At 35.8% G+C, this 21,038-nt stretch overlaps 1 protein-coding gene across 1 annotated transcript in view; it reads right to left on the bottom strand.

Annotated features, from left to right (window-relative positions):
* LOC129224200 (MAM and LDL-receptor class A domain-containing protein 2-like) overlaps nt 1-21,038 on the bottom strand; it is a 150,054-nt gene that overhangs the window by 44,800 nt on the left and 84,216 nt on the right. Inside the window, 6 exon segments of the mRNA XM_054858617.1 lie at nt 1,536-1,630; nt 5,788-6,017; nt 9,173-9,380; nt 13,728-13,986; nt 17,424-17,566; nt 20,016-20,200. Coding sequence (XP_054714592.1) covers nt 1,536-1,630; nt 5,788-6,017; nt 9,173-9,380; nt 13,728-13,986; nt 17,424-17,566; nt 20,016-20,200 — 1,120 coding nt within the window.

The raw sequence follows: 21,038 nt of genomic DNA, 5'->3' as shown, positions 1-21,038 counted from the left end.
CCCACAGGTCAAACATGCTCATTTGCTGCGCTGCTGCACCACTCATTTAAAAACCCTCAAGCACGATCCAAAGCAGAACTATTTAAGCCATACCAGTTCATTTTTTAAATAAACACACTGACCAATAAAAATTCTTTGGTCTCATTAAAAAAAATTCTTCATTTTTTAACAGTATCGTGAATTTCTGGAAAGATTACTATGCACATTTTACTAATAGCTAGTGTGTTAGTAGCTCTGCCATACTATTAAAAGGTTTTAAAAAAAACCATAACAATAATAAAGGTGCAGTTAAAACTATAACAGTAGTCAACTCTGTTTTTCTATTTTGCTGATTTACGACCCCTTAACAAATGACCTTTCTCAAATAAGGAAAAGATAGTTACTCCATGAAGCTTGAATGATGCATTTTGCACTGGCAAAGTTTTATGATTAATCCCGATTCTGGCAAAAAAAAAAAAAAAAAAAGGAAAGAAAGAAACATGGTCAAAAAATGAACACTGCCATGGTAACAAATGATCAACGTCATTGCTTAGTTTACTGTAATTAGCATTATTACTTTCACTTATATTTTGGGAAGTTTAATGTTTTTTTTTTTTTTTTAACGAATCCAATAAAAAGCAGCTTTGGATTTTCTGGGAAACATATAAATGCAATTAGCCTCAATTTCATTACAACATTGAAACAATTTTAAGCGTAAATAAAATTGAGTTCGATATAACTTGTTTCTCACTTAGGTTTTTAAAGTTTATTTTTAAATTTTCGGACTGTACCATAATGTTTTTTTCATTAAAACAAATATTTTGCATAATACAAACATTTTTATGTGAATTTATTTTTATAGAAAATTTTTATTATTATCATTTAATTTATTATTTCATCAAATACAATGGAGTGGGTTCCTTCAGTCAAAAATACTACTTTTAGTCATTAAAATGGATAGAATGAGCAAAAAAATAATAATAATAACATGGGCCCAGAAAATACTTTCATTTTCCCAGCAGATTTTTTTAAATGAATTTTTTTAAATGTCCGATTTTTCAAACAAGGCGTGGTCTTTATGACGTCACAAATGATGCTTTTTGGCGCATCTTTCTACTACGTTTCCACGTTATGATAATCAAGCAGCGAATTAAAAATGCACTCCAAGCTTGCTATCAACCATATCGTTGCCAATACACGTGAGTAAAGACGCGAATTAAATGTTTAGCTCTGCGAGTGGCAACGCAGAATGGCATTTCATCATTTGTGATGTCATCGCCAAGAAATATAAACAATGAAAGCTCACCGATTTAAGTATTTTTTAAAAAAAATATTAAACTTAAACAAATTATTTATAAAATGGTCAGATCCTATGTTTTTAAGCATGCTCTTTCAGAAAAAAAAACTTTCGAAATTTTGGAAACGACCCCATTATTCTAAAACACTAAGTTATGGCTTAAATTCAATACGATATTTTGCTACTAATTCTCCATCATCAAAAACAAATTACTGTTCACATCTTGTGACAAAAACAATGAACATAACATAGCACTTACTTTGCAATCCGTTGACAGGGCATCCAAAGTTTTGGAACGAACAGCTGGTTTTGCGTTTTTATCGTATGAGATAGGAATAATGGTGAGGTATTTACCTGAAACAGTAAAACTTATACATCAGAACTACTCCTTAACATTAAATGATTTCAAAAATACATCATTTGCTGTTTTTAACTGCCCTGACAGGAGATTTTATACCAAAAAGTGCAAATTCTTTGTTGAGGGAAAGTAAAGTGCTTATAGCCGATTAAGATTAAGGTAATTCTAAAGTACTTCACACTTTTCTGCTACTCAGGAAATGAAAACGTTTTCTAATTCAAGAAGTAAACAGTTTGACTTAGTTTGCAAGATGTAAAGAATCAAAGTAAAAGCAGAAATAAAAAATTATTAAATAAAAGCAAAAAACCCGACTGTGTAAAAACCAAAAATATTAAAAAGAAAAATGTATAAGCCCAGTAGCTTAGAACGATATTAAGTACTACTGAATAACAGCACCATTGAAATAGTTTTATAATCGTAGACAGATAAAACAAATCATAAATTCAAAAGCAGAATAGAAAGATCAACAGTTGGGGCCCATTCCTTTCTAAATCAAGGAACCCGTAAAATTTGAATGAGCCCCGACTGTTGATCCTTCTATTCTGCTTTTAAGTTTATGATTTGTCTTATCTGTGTACGATTGTAAATTTATTTCAATTTTGAAGTTATTCAGTAATACTTAATAACATTCTAAAATACTGGGCTTATGCATTTTTCTTTTTAGTTTTTTTTTTTTTTTTTTGGTTTTTACGCAGTCGGGTTTTTTTTGTTTTTATTTAATAATTTTTTATTTCACACTTTTTAGCTAATTTTTATTGACTTAGTTATTATGATTATAAGACGGTACATTTCACAATCTTGTCATTTCATTGAGAGAGTTTGTATCGTGAGGTTTATTAAGTAACTTACGGTGTTTTAAACTACTGATAATTAGTCCCTCTAGGGACCTAACTAGTCTTAAAGCTACATGTGCCTGACCTTCAGCAAAAATGCGGGAACTTAAGTCAACCATAGCACAGCTATATAAACAGCCTGTATATCATGATGACACGAGCTAGGAAACATCGTCAGTCATATCTTTCTCGCAAAACTAAAAAATCCCGACAAGAAAGTACACGTCGCGAAACTCAGTCCCTTGAATAACGTCAAAAACAAATGCTGATGCTGAAGGTGAATTTCGAATTCGTAGACTCTCTTTCTTTTGGTGCTTATTGCACTGGTTTATTTTGATGAGGACTACAATCTGAGTATTTTGTCTCCCTTATGCATGATATAATTTTTACTACAGTACAGAATACTTATAAACAACACATGAACGAATTTACATCAGAAAGATGGGAAAGTACCTCCGAAGCGAAGGTTGGAGTCGAACCCGCCGCCTCAAGTGTGAGAATTAATCGCTTAGACCACTCGGCTACTGAAGCCCCAATTATTAGACTTAGTAAACAAAAAATTCAGGCAGTGAAAGCATTTGTCGCACGCTGTGTCGCATGCAGGTAGCGTGCGACACGATCCCGAACTGTCAAAATGGCAACTGGTTGTTGATATGGTGAATTTTGATTACTGTCATGTGTTTAGTGATACTCCCAAGGTTAAGACAAATCGAATGACGTAAGAATTACAAAAAGTGGCCAAGGCGTTTAGCCCTTACAACGCCACATAGGAACAAACATACATATATAGACTTATAAACACATTACCCTCCTTGGGGTTGCGCACGCGCAGTCGGGTAAAACGTACTCCTCCGTGCTGAAAATCGAGATTGAACTGCTTTTATTTAAAGCAAAAAGGGTCTACACATATGACTAAATGAAACACAATAATTCTGAAAACTTATCTCTTTAACTCTTTATGTTTTAGCATGTAGTTCTAAGCGGCGTTCAGATTGAGCAAGATAGGAACTAGAATCAACCAGCACATGTCCTTACCAAACCAGCTACCTTTTAGGGTAGCCGTTTACCATGGCTTAAGTTGAGTCCTGTTCAATCATCAAAAAGATTTTAGCGTCCTCTAATGTGTCTTGCTTAATTTCTCAGCTGTTCCTTTCGTTGTTCTTAAAATTTAAAACTGCTGCTTCTATGGCAAAATGAATGGATGATAAAGCTTTACCCCTAAAACAGCGAAATAGAATCTACGGACATCACGAGAGACAGGCGGGGCCAAGAGCCTTCTCCTGGTAAGCGAACAATACTCGTGATGAACTTGTGGAATAAAGTTTATTCTAATTTTAAGTGTGTTACATAAATAGATAAGGCTAATAAATACCGTCGCTGCTTTCTATTCTTATTTTAAGTGTATTACATAAATAGACAAGGCTAATAATTACCGTCGCTGCTTTTTATTCTTATTTTAAAGTGTATTACATAAATAGACAAGGCTAATAATTACCGTCGCTGCTTTTTAGCCTACTTTCCCAGTAAAAGTCAGAAAAAGAAGAAAAAAGCATGAAAGAAGGCTTAATGCATCTTAAAAATATCGTCAGAAACAAAAAAAAGTCAAAAATAAATAAAATAATTAAATAAATATTGAAAAATTAAAAATTGGAAAGTAGGGTATTGAGATGGGGAAAAATGTCTGTCGGTCTGTCTGTCTGTCGGTCTGTCTGTCTGTCCCCCCCCCCTAATAACTTTTGAATGAATAGTCCGATTCGAACAAACTTTTTTTTGTTCGAAAGATCTCGGCGAGGACACCTCATTCCCATATTTCACTTTTTGATTTGAACTATTTTTTGTTCAATTTTGAACAGTTCAAAAAAACTTAACATTAGCGCCTACGGGAAAATTCAAAGCAATTCCGAACTGTGAGGCGAATTTGCTTCAAACAAACTTTGTAGGAAAAAGCTTTTGATAAAAAACTTGTATATAAGATATCTTTTTGATTTGAACAATTTTCCGTTCAATTTTGAACAGTTCAAATCCCTTAACATTAGCGCCTACGGGGAAACTGAAAGTCAATGTAGATTCCGTACTTGAAGGCGGATTTACTTCAAACAAACTTTGTTGGAAATAGCTCTTGACGACCTACTCCCGACTCCGACTCCGAGAATTTAGGGGGACCTGACACCGACTCTGACTCCTGTTCCCGACAATTAATCGGATTCCGACTCCCCGACTTCGACTCTGACTTCGTAGCTTTGGCAAACATTTATACACGGAGGACAAATGACTGACTCCGATTCTTGGATATTCGACTCCGACTCTTTTATCCCAAAATGAGATTGACTCCGACTCCGACTCCGCTGCTGTGGTTTTAACTGTGAAATAATTATTGTTGATATGATTTGTTTTTATTTTCACGCTAAAGTTTTAATTTAGGTATTTAGTTTTCGGTGAATAAACTCGAAAAATATGCGCAGACGATTTTTTTTTTTTTTTGACAATGAAAATTATTTCTTTAAGTTGACATTTTATTGTTTTTTTTTTATTTTGGTAAGTGCATTAATTCGTTTAAAAAATTATTTTCGGCAACAGGGGAAAAAGAAACGATTTTTTTTTATATGATGTACTTATTTTAATGAACTTATTATTATTTTTTCGTTTTGAAAGCTGTTAAAAAAAATTTTGAATGGAAAGAAGTGTATTAGCTGCTTTGTTTAAAAGGTGCTGCTATTTTATTTGTTCGTTTTTTTGAAGAAAAGTAAGGAATATTTTATTCCTAGAAATCAGCTTAAAATATTAAAAAAAATATGTTTGAAAAAATTTGCGATTTTAGCTATTTTTGAGAATATTGATCAGGTACTAGAAAGTAGTATGGGTATACGGGAAAGTAGGCTCGTCTAGTTCTAGACGGAACTTCTTGTTATTCTTATTTTAAGTGTATTACATAAATAGACAAGGCTAATAATTACCGTCGCTGCTTTTTATTCTTATTTTAAGTGTATTACATAAATAGACAAGGCTAATAATTACCGTCGCTGCTTTTTATTCTTATTTTACGTGTATTACACAAATAGACAAGGCTAATAATTACCGTCGCTGCTTTTTATTCTTATTTTACGTGTATTACACAAATAGACAAGGCTAATAATTACCGTCGCTGCTTTTTATTCTTATTTTACGTGTATTACACAAATAGACAAGGCTAATAATTACCGTCGCTGCTTTTTATTCTTATTTTACGTGTATTACACAAATAGACAAGGCTAATAATTACCGTCGCTGCTTTTTATTCTTATTTTACGTGTATTACACAAATAGACAAGGCTAATAATTACCGTCGCTGCTGTCAGTGGTGTGGTCTTTGGTCGGCACGTTGCTGAAGAAAGAGTTCCTGGCGCTCTGAATCTGCCAGGCAAGATTACCATCGGCTTCTAAGATCCAGTCTGTGCAGGGGACCCCTTCGAAGTTGCACCTTCCTCTGTACACGTCGCAGACGAAGTCACGTTCGTCGCTGCCGTCGCCACAATCGTTCTTGTAGTCGCACCTCAGGTTCTCTTCAATGCATCTATAACACAAAAACATATGAGTCTTGAATCTAGAAGGGACTTCTGCCAAGCTGTGTGAGGAAACGGAACCCCGGTTGCAACAGTGGGTGAGCATAGTTTCAGTTGTACAGTCGACTCCCGCTACAACGCGATTCGACTTACGCGAAATGGATATACTAACGCGAATTTTTCACGAGTTACGAATTTTATAGCTAACGCGAATTTTTCGTCTATAATACGAATTTTTTAGAAGGAAGTATCGGCTTCGTTATTAGCCACTAAATATTGGTTTCGTGAATACTATTACATCCCTTTAGGCATCACTTACAGCGAAAGTTTCCACATCAAACGAGTCTACGCATCGCGTTGTTAGTCACTCAGCATCATTCATTTATTTAATTTTTTTTCATTTGAAATATTAAAGTTGATGAAATGTAATGGTACCTTAGTGGCACCTTCATCTAAACTTTGTGAAAATTGGAAGAAAAAGAAAGTTTCTGATTAAAAAAAGGAGGGGGGAGGGAGCTAACATTCTCGAGATACTTGAACAATTACAAAACGTCGACGGTAGCGCAATAATAAATATGAGTGAATCTTCCATGCGTACTAATAAATATGTTACTGTATAATGTACAGTACTATTATAGTGCAACATTTTATTATCGCTACATACTGTGCATACCCGTGTTGTTTTATTTTATGTCTTTCCATTCCGTTGATCATTCATTTTGTGCATCTTAGTATTTCATCTTGAATAAATTTTTTTATTTTTTAAAAAGTTCAGATTTTATGTAAGAAACTGTAGTGTACAGTTGAGGAATGCTTTAAAGCAGTTTGAAGTGTTGATAAGTGTCTAAAAGTATTTGGTATGCTTCTAAAAAATTTGTATACGCATATTTTTCCACAACGCGAAATTTCGACTTACGCGAGGAGTCTTGGAACGCATCCCTCGCGTAAGTCGGGACTCGACTGTACTTATTTTTCGTAATGTTATTGACGATGTCATGTAGTAGCTGTCGAGTTTCATGCTGTAGGAATTGAAAATAAATGTTTGTCTGATGATGCATTGATAATGATGCATGAATGATTAAGGGGAGTCAGTACCCCCTATACCGTCAATGTTAATTTGCACAGGTTCATGTACCTTTTTCTGAAAATCTATTAAAGATACAAGTATGAAATTTTTTCTGTACCTCAAGTAGACTCTGTTTTCTGTACTGAAGTACAATTTTACAGGAAGAACACTTAGTTTTTTTGTAAAAAATTCTAACGTGTAATCACTGTATTTGTTTCAAAAAATACCATTTTGCCACACAAAATCAGCTTTGTAAAAAAAATAATTTTCGAATATGAGAAAAAGTTTACTTCTGTATATGCAGTTAGATGTATGGAACAGGTGGTAAAAATTTCAAAGCCTAACACAATTTAGTTTCTGAGAAAAAGGAACATTTAGTTTAAAAAATACCATTTCGAGATATTGCAATTTAAAGGGGAAAATCGTACCTCATCAAAATAGGTTTTACACTTTTTAAAGCTTATTTTAACTTACTTCTAATATGAGCACGTTCAAGATGTTTGTATCATCAAAACGGTATTAAAATGGAGTTTCAACATATATAAAAATCAAAAAATCAAATTTTTGAAAGTATTTAGGGTACTGACTCCCCTTAAATTATGCGTAGATGAAACAAATGATGTGTGAGTGAATGGTATCTATGTATTTATAGTTAATTACGACAGTTACAATTGATGTTTTCATTCTAATTTACGAGAAAATCTCACTGGTAACAGATTTTTTTCACAAATAATCTGTTTTTTTTTTCCTTCAGAGACATTGTACTACAACATATTGTTACAAATTCTGTAAATAGTAATTATTGTAGTAACGTAACCTGTAAATAGTTTCCCGTAATGAATATACAGTCCCTATACATTCGGCTGAAGTATACGGTCCCCTTTTTTTCATTGATAAGGTTTGTGAATGAAAGAAATAAAATAACGGTCTACGATTTTCGAGAAGCATTTGGAATATTGTGGAAACTTTTCGATGTTTATAAAAAGCGTCCCGCATGATAAAACGAGAGTTTCGATTGAGAATTTGTACTGAGAGGGTATTAGCTCTGTTTATTGCGAGGCATTTCGCTGTGTTGTTTTTCGTATTTGGAAGTAAATACGTGTGTAACCGTTGAGTTTACGGTGTTGAGTGATATTTGCTTAAATGCTCATGAGTAATTTAGCAGTTGTTGACAATCTTTCCTGTACATAGTGTAAATAAATTTCCTGTGTTTTTAATCAAGAACTGTGTCGTCCTTTCAAGAAAGTTGGAAGTCGCACCGGATCTGTTACAATATGTTATTCTATTTTAGAACCCCCAGAAGTAATCTGCAGAGATCACTCGCTTTTTTTCACTGTCACATAACAGGTGATGCATTTCTCTTGGAGCGGTAGCTCATAGGCAATTTTTTTTTTTATTTATTTATGTTCACTCGAGCTATGCAGATTTTTTCCGTAAAAAAAATTAATAGCCAAAAGACTAGCAACAATAAAAGGGATGGACAAGCAGCTAGTAAAATCTCTCTTTCTCTGTAAAATAATCAACACGCAAGTTCTACTTTACGGGAACATTTAAGAACCGATGGAAATGTTTTTCCTATTCCTATTCCTATTCCTATTCCTATTCAGAGTCACAACTGACTAAACTGTATTTATGTCAAGGACTGCATACTAAGTGCCTTGCCTCCATTATTTTATACACAGATAGATGGCAGCGCCATCACCGGATCGAACAGTTAATGAGAATTTAGAACTAGTCCAGGAGCTAATAGCTACCTGGTGCTAGCACCCCCAGAGGTATCGTTTCACTTGGAGGACATTGAGACCACGAGCCTATTTAACGTCGCCCCCTTTAATGACGACGGTGGGTCTTCGACCATCGAGGTTCGAACCCAGGACCCTCCGGCCCCGAATCCGACACTCTACCGATCGGGCTACCACGGCCCCGGAAATGTTTTTTAGGGTAAATTTTTAGGATAACTTAACACAGTTAAGCGATCAAATTCCTGAGCACATTATTTAAATGCAAATCTCTCTTTCTTTCGTTACGTTATCGTTTGATTGAACCCCAGTTATTTTATTCTTCCTTTGAATCTGAGGGCTTATAAAAATCATCTCTTACTTTCCGTTGCTACACTGGAACTCGAGACCACTGCAAGTGCCTTCTACAGGGTCTATTCGGGCAGGAGGCGGGCAATTTTCGAATGAGACATCGTCCAAGCAGACAGCGCTCCTGAAGTCGATGGGTCGGACAGTTTCGAACATCACTCGGCTGTTTTCGCGGGAGTCCACAAGGACCTTTGCGTGGGTCCACCGCTCAGAAAAGTCCCCTGTGAGATATAAGTCATAAAGGCTTTTATAAGAATGCATAAAGCAACTTAACATGGTTGATACATAGGTTTACTACCTTGTCAAAACTTGCACCAAGAGAGAACTGAACGTAATAGGAAAGATTACACAAAATCTGATATTGTGTGATTTACTGAGGACTAGAGACCCTTTCGAACCTAAGATTTAGATTCAGGGCAGGGAGACGAAGCTACTGTCTGACAGAAAATAGAGTCTATAGTTCTCGTTGCCCTTTCCAACCTAAGATTTCGATTCAGGACAGGGAGACGAAGCTACTGTCTGACAGAAAATAGAGTCCATAGTTCTTGTTGCCCTTTCCAACCTAAGATTTCGATTCAGGGCAGGGAGACGAAGCTACTGTCTGACAGAAAATAGAGTCCATAGTTCTCGTTGCCCTTTCCAGCCTAAGATTTCGATTCAGGGCAGGGAGACGAAGCTACTGTCTGACAGAAAATAGAGTCCATAGTTCTCGTTGCCCTTTCCAGCCTAAGATTTCGATTCAGGACAGGGAGACGAAGCTACTGTCTGACAGAAAATAGAGTCCATAGTTCTTGTTGCCCTTTCCAACCTAAGATTTCGATTCAGGGCAGGGAGACGAAGCTACTGTCTGACAGAAAATAGAGTCCATAGTTCTCGTTGCCCTTTCCAGCCTAAGATTTCGATTCAGGGCAAGGAGACGAAGCTACTGTCTGACAGAAAATAGAGTCTATAGTTCTTGTTGCCCTTTCCAACCTAAGATTTCGATTCAGGGCAGGGAGACGAAGCTACTGTCTGACAGAAAATAGAGTCCATAGTTCTCGTTGCCCTTTCCAACCTGAGATTTCGATTCAGGACAGGGAGACGAAGCTACTGTCTGACAGAAAATAGAGTCTATAGTTCTTGTTGCCCTTTCCAACCTAAGATTTCAATTCAGGGCAGGGAGACGAAGCTACTGTCTGACAGAAAATAGAGTCCATAGTTCTCGTAGCCCTTTCCAACCTAAGATTTCGATTCAGGACAGGGAGACGAAGCTACTGTCTGACAGAAAATAGAGTCTATAGTTCTTGTTAACTCCCCCCCCCCCAAATGGGTTTGTGTAGCAATTTGAAACTTCATTGTCAGGTGACATACGTCACTTGAGAGGGCGGAGACCATTGATAACCAAGAGATTGTTCCATGCTCTTAAACATATCTTAATTATTAAGAATCATGCATATGTTGCACCATGAGACATGTCCTAAGGTACAATATGTTTGGCTGTCCCGAGGTACAATCAAGACGAGGTTTTAAAAAAGCCAAAATAGCGGTCAATCTAGATGCACTATCATTATTTTCTCATAACCAAAATATTTAAAGTACTTCTCTTTTATAACAAAATATAATTCAGTTGATTAGTTTCACAAATACAAAGACAGAAAATGAGATAAAAATGAAGAAAATATTAATTTTGGAGTCACGAAATATTCCTTCTCTCACAAGGTTATCAATTGAACTGTTTTGATGCTCATTGTTACTATGGCACCAATTAGTGGCTCTAAAAATAGATTCTTAGAAGTTAGAAATGTCCCAAGGTAAAAGTGTGCTAAGGTACAGTACTCTCCCCTATTTTTGCTCTTTTTACACGATTCATTAATTTTTATTGCTGCAAATTTCAAATCTGAGACGATTGGAAAAATATCATTTTATCAAAAAAATAAATAAATAAATGAATTCAACTCTCCAGCCCCTGGCATTAATTTGATTTTTGACATCTTGAATTCAAATTATGTTTTTGCAATCACGGATTGTGATTAGATTCTACTTGTTCGGTTGCTTGTTTCTACAAATGGCTCCTATAATCATAATTGCGAAAACATTATTGAAAGCCAAAACATCAAAATTCAAACTAATGCCTGGGGCTAGATGATGCTAGTTGTTGCAAGTTGAATGCTTTTTGAGCAATCACATTGCTTATTGTTCTCATTTGACTGTTTTGAATTCCTATGATTTTATCCCCCCCCCCCGCCTCCCTCTTCAGCACCACCGTCGACCGGCCTCACGATGCTGCTCCTCTTGCGAAAACCGTCTCCAGGTTGCGTCCATATCCTACACACACACACGCGCGTACATACACACACTCACACACCTACACATTCACACACCTACACACATACACATATTCCTACACTCACACTCCTACACACACACACACACTCATGCCTGCACAAAGACACAAACACACACGCCTACATACACACACACACACACTCGTGATTGCGAAAAACATAAGATCATTCCCAGATATCAAAATTCGAATTAATTTTTATTTATTTATTTATTTTATTTATTTATTTAGTTATTTTATTTATTTATTTATTTATTTATTTATTTTTTGTCTCAAATGGATTGTGTAAAGTCGAGAGGGTCGGTTACAAATAAAGTTAATTCCTAGGGACATGGACGCCGCCGCCCAGGAGGAGGTCCCGCAAGTGGAGGTTGATGAACCTCAAAAGTGACCCGGAATGCCTCATTAATTGAGTACAATTAGCAATACGTAATTGCTCAAAAAAACATTAAATAAGTATGTTTTATACATTGATAAATTCATATTTCTCGTACGAGTACATGAATACAGGTACTCATTTATTTCTTTTTTGTTAAAAAGCATCGTTTATAAAAGGCATGCGAAGAAGTCATGTGGTGTCCACATCATATCTTAATTTTCGTTTTTTCTTTTGAAGTACCATACTAGTTAGTACCCAACAAAACACGTTTTATTTAGGGTTCAAAATACAACTTCCTTTTTTGATTTTTAGGTAAGCAGAAAAGTTCAAGTTTTAGTTTTTCTACGAGAAAGAAGGTTGAGGGAAAAAAAGATTCTCTGCGAGAAAGCAGCCAAAAAAAAAAAAAAAAAAAAAATATTAAATAAAAACGAAAAACCCTACTGCGTAAAATCTAAAAAAACTAAAAAGAAAAATTACAAGCCCAGTAGTTTAGAATTTTATTAAGTATTATTGAATAACTACTCCATTGAAATAGTTTTACAATCGATACACACCATAAGACAAATCATAAATTCAAAAGCAGAATAGAAGGATCTACAGTCGGGGCCCATTCAAATTTTACAGGGCTTCTTGACTGGTCAAAAAGAAATGGGTCCCAACTGTTGATCCTTCGATTCTGCTTTTGAATTTATGATTTGTCTTATGGTGTGTATCGATTATAAAAACTATTTCAATGGAGTAGTTATTCAATAATACTTAATAAAATTCTAAACTACTGGGCATAAATTTTTTTCTTTTTAGTTTTTTTAGTATTTACGCAGTCGAGTTTTTTGTTTTTATATAAATATTTTTTATTTTACCCTTTTTAGTTAATTTTCATTGACTTAGTTATTATGCTTATACGACGGCAAATTTCGCAATCTTGTCATTTTATTGAGAAAGTTTATATCGTGAGGATTATTATGTAACTTGCGGTGGTCTAAACTAACTGATTATTAGTCCCTCTAGGGACCTTACTCGGCTTAAAGCAACATATGCCTAACTTTTAGCAAAAATGCGCCAACTTAAGTCATCCACAGCTATATTAACAGCAAGGAAAAGTTTGTCTGTCAAATCTTTCTTCCAAAACTAAAAAAGCTCGTTAAGAGAGTACATGTTGCGAAACTCAGTTCCCTGAATCAAGATAAAAACAAATGCAACGTGTTAGAGATGAAAATCGAATTAGTAAACTTAGTAAAGAAAAAATTCAGGCAGTGAAAACGCTACCTGCATTTGTCACACGTTGTCTAGCACGCAAGTAGCCTGCGACACGATCCCGAACTGACAATGTGGCGACTGGTTGTTGGTATGGTGAATTTTGATTACTGTCATGTGTCTAATGACACTCCCAAGGTTAAGAAAAATCGATTGACTAAGATTTATCAAAATCGGCCAAGGGGTTTAGCCTGTACAACGCCTCATAGTTACAAACATAAACACATAAGCCGCGTTCACAACAAACTTTTCGACCCGGTAAATCCCCACTCTGATTCCACAAATAACCGATTGAAGAATTCCCCGTTTCCATGTAAAAAGAGGTTCTCCCATTATACCAGAGAAAGAGGTTTTTACCCAGCATCCTTAGCGGCTAGTAGACGAACTTGTTTCGCGTAATGCATTCTGGGTAAAAACACCGCTTTCACTCCAGAAGCTAGCAGGAAGAGAAAGATTCCACATAAACCCCGCAAATAACCGGAATGCGGTGAAAAGCAGGTTTTTTCCGGGGTAGAAAGTGTCCATGGAAACGGCCCTATTGACTCATAAACACATTACCCTCTCCTTTGTGTCGCGCACACGCAGTCGGGTAAAAAGCAAGTTGTCACTCACTTCCAAAGAGATTTGAGAATGAATCCCAAAGTTGTTTGGGGGTGGTTCCAGCCTTCACGGCATACACCTTGAGTGAGCAGGAGAACCTGCCGCAGTAGACCCAGAAGTCGAGGGAGCAGCGGGAGTGGGTTTCTGAGATAACGGGGGTCACCAGCCCCGCCTTGTCGCCCCATCGACCGGGAGCGCCGTCTGCCAACAGGTACCAGCCGGAGGTGGAGTTGTTGGTGTGGTCTCTGTCGGGCCTGTTCTCTCGAGTGATCTGAAATGGGAATGGAAGCGCTGTTGAGAAGAAGTAGAAGCAGAAGAAGAAATAGAATTGAAGGAAGAAGTAGCAGAAGAAGAAATACAATTGAAGGAAGAAGTAGCAGAAGAAGAAATACAATTGAAGGAAGAAGTAGCAGAAGAAGAAATAGAACTAGAAGAAGTAGAAAAAGCAGAGCTAGAAGAAATAGAACTAGAAGAAGTAGAAAAAGCAGAGCTAGAAGAAATAAAACTATACTCGACTGCAAGCTTACTTGATAATGGAGAAATAAGCTGAGACCAAGCGAAGGAGATAGTTCCTAACACTTTGTCAGATATTCGGGTGAAATTACGCTCTGCACTTCAGAAATCGGATTAGTTAGTTAAACCCAAGCATACGTAACCTTTTTAAGTCATAATTTCTGTCAATCGTTAAATATTCTCAATTTTACGAGCGAAGCAGCGCGGAACATTTTTTATCCGTTTGAATCAAACGCGCCAGCCAATAGCAGCTCATAGACAGGTGGCGATATCCCCTTATTCGAGAAACAGGGTAGGTAGCTAGTACTTCCGCTCGTCGTGACGTCACTGTCAACTTCAGTTGCAAGCAAGTAATGAAGTACCTTAGGTTTTCCACCTCCAGCTCATTCACTTCCTATGCCGGGCTGATGAGTGCTAATAAGCACGAAACTGCAGTCCTCGGCTGGAATTGGCTGAGCTGGCGGTGTATTTCAAGGATTTCTGCCTTAGCCCTGGCTATAGGGCGGTAACTTACTGAATATACCATACCCTTGCCTTCAATCTTCGAGTTGAACCGAACCATTGCTTCGGTCACTCGTCTGGTCAGTGCTAATTCCGTATTAGCTACCAGTTTGGTTGGCACTCTTGATTTCCTTAAGAGGTTTTGCACCTCCAGCTCATTCACTTCCTATGCCGGGCTGATGAGTGCTAATAAGCACGAAACTGCAGTCCTCGGTTGGAATTGGCTGAGCTGGCAGTGTATTTCAAGTATGTCTGCCTTAGCCCTGGCTATAGGGCGGTAACTTACTGAATATAATAATAATAGTTGTCTTAAGCATTATTAATATTATAGTGATAAAAATAATAATATAGGTATGGCTCGATTTGATGAAGCATGATCGTCTCAGTGTTTGATTCTTTTCTGGGAATTCACTGGGAAAAAAAAGAAGAGTGGCACGGATTTTAGTTAAAAGAAATAATTTTGCCATTTTACTACTGCGAAGGGGATCCAACTTAACTCAGTGCCAATAACCCCTAAATATTTCAATGACCTGCCCAAAAAGAAGTAAACATTAGCAGGATACAGGGTTCGAAAGAATACCGGTCTTTACTCTTCGCATAGTCAAAAATCTTGTTGAAAGCGTCATGGCACTCCTAGAGTAAGAGGGGTACTTCTTAAAATTGAGTATCATTATTGATGTGTATCTCTCTCATATCTGTACCTCAGAGCCAGAAGGACGTAAGTCCAAAAATTGCGATCTTCTGTTTATTAGTGAATTAGATGTAGAAGGCTGTCTCACATCGAGCCATGTGAACGTAATTTAAAAAAAAAAAAAAAAAAAAAACCTTTTCCATTTTTTACCAGTGTCAAAAGAGCGCGCGTCCTATCTTTTGCATGGGTCAGAAAAAAGTTTTTCCTCTCTACTGTAAAATTATCATAATGTGACTTACGTTGCTCTGGCTCTGAGGTACAGATATTAACCTGTGCTGTATATTGACCTAGAAGGAGTGTACATTGCAGCCTTTTGATGCACTATTACATTACTTTTTCTTTGAAAATCAAGAACGGTACAGAAATTAAAATACCGTAAAAATCCGGTACCTCTGCGTGCAGATGAGTTGCGCAGTGTATACCCGTATATCACTTCAGGTCGAAGATGTCGTTTCTAAACGCGCAGAAAGCAGGTAAATATACATTAAACCATAGAATCTCCCGTGATATGTAAATTTCCTGATATATGCTCTCATTCAATTCATGCATGCTGAGGATGCAATGCAACAGAAATTCGTCGACAAATGAAAAATGTGTACGGGAAAACTTTCTTGCGAGTAACATCAGAGTTTAGAATTGGTTTTAAATGTTTGAAGATGGAAGTACGGATGTTAATGATGCGTGCTGTATGACCATTGAGTCGCGACTTGCCTCCTTTCGGTTTTCCTCTTTTTTTTTTTTTTTTTTGTACTTAGACGAAAATCTGGCTGTCGGGACAAAACTTTCGTTCAAATCAGCATGTACAATTTGCTCTAAAAGCAGGAGGCTTTTTGCAATAACAAGAGATTTGAAAGTTAGAACCACGCTGCAACAAAAATGTCTTAATTAACTAAATAATACTTAATTTCAATTGTGGTTTTTATTTCATAGCCGATCGGACTTAAGAAGAAGAAGGAAAACGAAACTCGTATTTTAACGGTTGGATTAACTATTGTCTTCTAAGATAAATTAATACCTTTGTGCTGAAAAGTAAAATAAGAAATACCAACCTCAAAAAAGCAAATTGCAGATTGCTGCAGTAATCCGCAATTTGTGCTTTCTTTGACGTTATTTCTTATTTTATTGCCTTCTAATTGACTTTTTGTCTTTACTATTCGAACCCACCAAGCATAGTTTGCAGCATAGGGGCTGTCCATAATTGATGTCAAACTTTTTTTCAACGAATCTGTCCCCTCTCACCCCTTTATCACAAGCGTTCAACACTTCACTTGACTCCCTCTCCTTATCACATGTAACACTCTATTATACAGGCATATTATTATTCAAAAAAAAAAAAAAAAGGTGATGTCACGGATCTTATCAAAAATACCGGTATTCTACCCAGCAAATATCGGTATTACGAAATTGAAAAAAAAAACTCCAAATACTGGTATTCGGGATACCGGTATACCGATATTGCATTCCCTAAACACTATATTTATACAGGCATATTATTATTATTATTTAAAAAAATGTGTGATGTCACGCATCTTATCACCCCTTCCCTCCCCCTTGTCACAAACTGTCAGTTTCACAAACCGCCCTCTCCCTTCAAGGAGAGACATTATTTGTTTACTCAGACATTATCTTCAGACAGCATCTTAAAAATAATGTTGTAGACATTATTTTTTAGATGCGCGACATCACACATTTTTTCGTATAATAATATAGTGTATTATAGTGTTTAGGGAATGCAATATCGGTATACCGGTATCCCGAATACCGGTAATTGGAGTTTTTTTTTTTTTCAATTTCGTAATACCGGTATTTTTGGTATTAGTTAAAAATAATAAATAGCTTTTAACCAAAGAGTTTTCAATTCAAAATGGAAGAAGCTGATGCAGAAATGGAAGAAGCTGATGAAGGAAAATCGAAGATGGTGTGCAGTAAAGTATGCTTGTTGTGTTCTGGAAGAACTTCTTGCACTTCGCAATTGCTCATGAACGTCAAATGAGGGCTCTTACCATGGTGAGGGATTCGTTCGCTCTTATGGCCAGCCATCTGAAGGCGGATTCCTCGTCTCTCTTGAAGCGAGTGTAATTCTTGTAAACGTGGGTCGTATCCCAGCCGCAGAGATCTCCGTTGCTAAAGTCGCATTTCGGTTGCACTGCAAGAGAAGTTTCACAGTGTGAAAATAGCAATGATGTAGAAAATAAAGCATTAATAGGGAAGTTGCAACCTATTAAATGTTCATATTTTGACAATTGGATATTGTTAATTGACCCTCAAAACTAAAAAATTCACCATCGCCGAATTTTAAAACACCGTGATTTATTTTAATGAATTTTTTAAAATCCACGCGCAAAAGTGCGCTCTTCTGAAAAGTCACGAGCTTACGTCACTATGCACTAATGGGCAGCCTTCCGCCGAAGATCCCTTGTTTTCGCTAGGGACATTTTGAGCGCGCTGATATTTTTATTTTTTAGAAATTCAATAATCCTTTTGAACACAGTATGGAGGCCGGATTCGTTAAAGCACAATCTAAATAATCTTCCTCAAGTAACATCAATGATGGTATTCGAATATTTCCGAGAGGATGAGAGGTTTAATGTTCCAAAAACGCGAGGAGTTAAATGCGAGGAGATAAGCCTTTTACGTTTCGTCTTCGAAGCCAACTTCGAAGCACATCCTTCGGCTTCTCCCGTATCGGAAGAGCTCATGACGTCACTTCCTATGTCACTTGACGTCACAAGCGCTTGAACTTTAAAAATTAATTTAAAAAAAAATACTTATCGTATCGCAAAATTTTTTCCCCTATGATGTTCATACATGTTACTCTATCATATAAAAATAAAATTGAAAAATCGAAAACTTCCCTATTCATCGAGTAAAATATGGTGACTTGTCTTTTCTTTTAGCCTATATGAGCTTCATTGCTAATCCTATTAGATACGATAGATCAACTAATCACATAGCAATTAAAATTTGATGATAGTTTTTATTATTATTATTAGTATTATTATTATTACTTGAGCAATCGAAATTCTATTGCGGTTAATTTGTTCGGTGCCGGCCATTGATCTCTAATCTGTTGTCCTTGGCATTCGTTTTAAGGGGTCACATTGGTTCGTTGCGGGGTGACCAATAAAACTCAATGTCTGTTTTCATATATTGTCGTCTCTCTTCTCTCTCTCCTTTTTTTTTTTTTTTTTTTTTTTTGTCTTTGCATTTATAAAATGCGGTGATTATATGTATTTCTATCATTATTATTATTATTATTATTATTATTTTGAGTTTCACTTATTTCTTTTCTTTTTCTCCCTGGTACAACTCTTAGCATCGTTTTGATTTTGATTTTTTTTTTTTTTTTTTTTAGTTGTTTCCTTCGGATTGGATGTTCTGAACATATAATTATTTTATTATTAAACTTTAAACGCTTAGATGCATTAGTTATAAATGATTAAGCATTATTACTTATTCCTTATACTTATACCGTGAGTAACTAAAGAATACTTTACACCAAGGATTTTTGAATGAATTCTGTTAGGATAATCTTTATTTTCATTTTCATCGATCATAAAAGGTACTCTCATTGATGATTAAAAAAAAGTTTTAAAAATTGCTTGCATATTTTCCTTTTTGTTTAAAATATGTTTTATTTAACGGTACAATTATGTTGTATTTCCTACTGTATAATTAACTTAACATATGACTGTTTTGGACTTTATTTGTTATGGTATAACTTTTAAGTGTTCTTTATTCTTGTTCCTTTCGTATATTTCGTACGAATAATAGATGAGAGAAACAAACTGAACTTTGTGAAAACTATACCCTACCTGTACAGGGAGAAACTGCTAAATAGAAAATATAGAAATTTGAGAGAAAAACAAGAACGCTTGAAGAAAAATATTTGAAATAATGTTTCAAAATTACAATCAACGATTGAAAAAACTTTAATTTATCGGAAATATTGTTTTTAGAAATTCATATTGATACAAATGAGTGGGCTTAAGTGATTTCAAGCCATAATGGGGTGGTTTCCTTCAGTCAAAAGTACTACTTTTAGTCATTGAAATGGATAGAATGAGCAAAAAAAAAAAAAATATTATTGAGAAATACCCAGAAAATACTTTCATTTTCCCAACAGTTTTTGAATTAATTTTTTTAAATGTCCAATTTTTCAAACAAGGCGTGATCTTTATGTCGTCATAAATGATGCACTTCGCCGCATCTTTCTACTACGTTTCCACGTTATGATAATCAAGCAGCGAATTAAAATTGCGCTCTACGCTTGCTACCAACCACATCGTTGCCAATGCACGCGAGTAAAGATGCGAATTAAATATTTTGGACCGTGAATGGCAACACTGAATGGCGTTTCATCATTTGTGATGTCATCGGTAGAAGCGTTAAACAATGAAAAAGCAGTGATTTTAAGTAATTTTTTAAAAATATTAAACTTAAAGAAATTATTTAAAAAATGGTCAGATTCTATGTTTTTAAGCACGCTCTTTCCGAAAAACATTACTTTTAAAATTTTGGAAACGACCCCATTTCATCAAGGGCACAGTACAAGATGGGACAAAACACAATAACTAGCGTGTTTCTGAACTTACCACAGTCCTTTTCGTCGCTGCCATCTTCACAGTCCTTTCTGAAGTTGCATTTCTGGTATAATGGAATGCACCTCTTGTCGCTTGTACATGCAAATTGGTCGTCGCTACAGCCACTGGGCTCCATGGAGGATCCAGGTACAGGCTCGGTAGTAACGATGGGGGGCAAGGTACCCCATTCAAGTCGTCTGCAGAGAGCAAAAACATGCTATGTCTTATTTGAGACTTTTTGTAATGTTTTTTAAAGAAACTTTTAAAAAATAGACTGAAATGCAACTTTTTATACGAGGGCTTTGAAATTCTGATCGGCAAACTTTTGTGTGACGGCAGTGGTTAAGTTTTATCCTTAGAAACGCAAGTAACTAGTAAAATAAACATGAATTTTTGACCTTTGAATTATCTCTACATAGTATAAAATGAAGCCTCCAAAAAGCAGCTGTGTGTTTGAACCTTCAAAACTAGAGAACTACCCGTTTAATTTCGCTGAAATTTTTGCAATTTGTTTCTTTAAGTCCTGGAAAGGTTTGCATATCGGTTCGAAAAAAATTCGATGAATAATTCCTTTTTTATTCCAATTTAAGCTCAATTTCCGCATAAAATCCCGAATAAGGGGGTGAAAAATAACTTGCACGTAGTAATATTATATATCGTTGGAAAGGGTAGAAGTTTTCGCGTTCTACGCAGTTTGTTTCAATGCTCTAACTGAACTACGGCGGGAGTGATTTGCGTTTTTAGCTCAAATTTGATTAGGTTTAGATGAAATTTAGGCACTACTTTCTGCATTAAATCCATCAATTAAAAAGTGAAGGAATTGTCCCATAGTTTTCTTTTTGACACCATTGGGAAGAGCTGCTATTTTTACTCCAGATCTATCTCGATCTATGGTCGAAAAACTAAACTTCTATCTCGAAAGAAGAAAAGTTACAAGATTTTTTAAATCAAGTTCGAAAAACCTTATGTCCATTCAAATTGACAACCATTTTCTTTCGCATTTTAATTCCTTAAACTTATTTTATTTTGTGTTTC

The sequence above is a fragment of the Uloborus diversus genome, chromosome 6 (assembly GCF_026930045.1).
Source record: "Uloborus diversus isolate 005 chromosome 6, Udiv.v.3.1, whole genome shotgun sequence".
Classification (NCBI taxonomy): Eukaryota; Metazoa; Arthropoda; class Arachnida; order Araneae; family Uloboridae; genus Uloborus; species Uloborus diversus.
The sequence above is the reverse complement of the archived record's forward strand: the minus strand, read 5'-3'. Positions and strand labels throughout refer to the sequence as shown.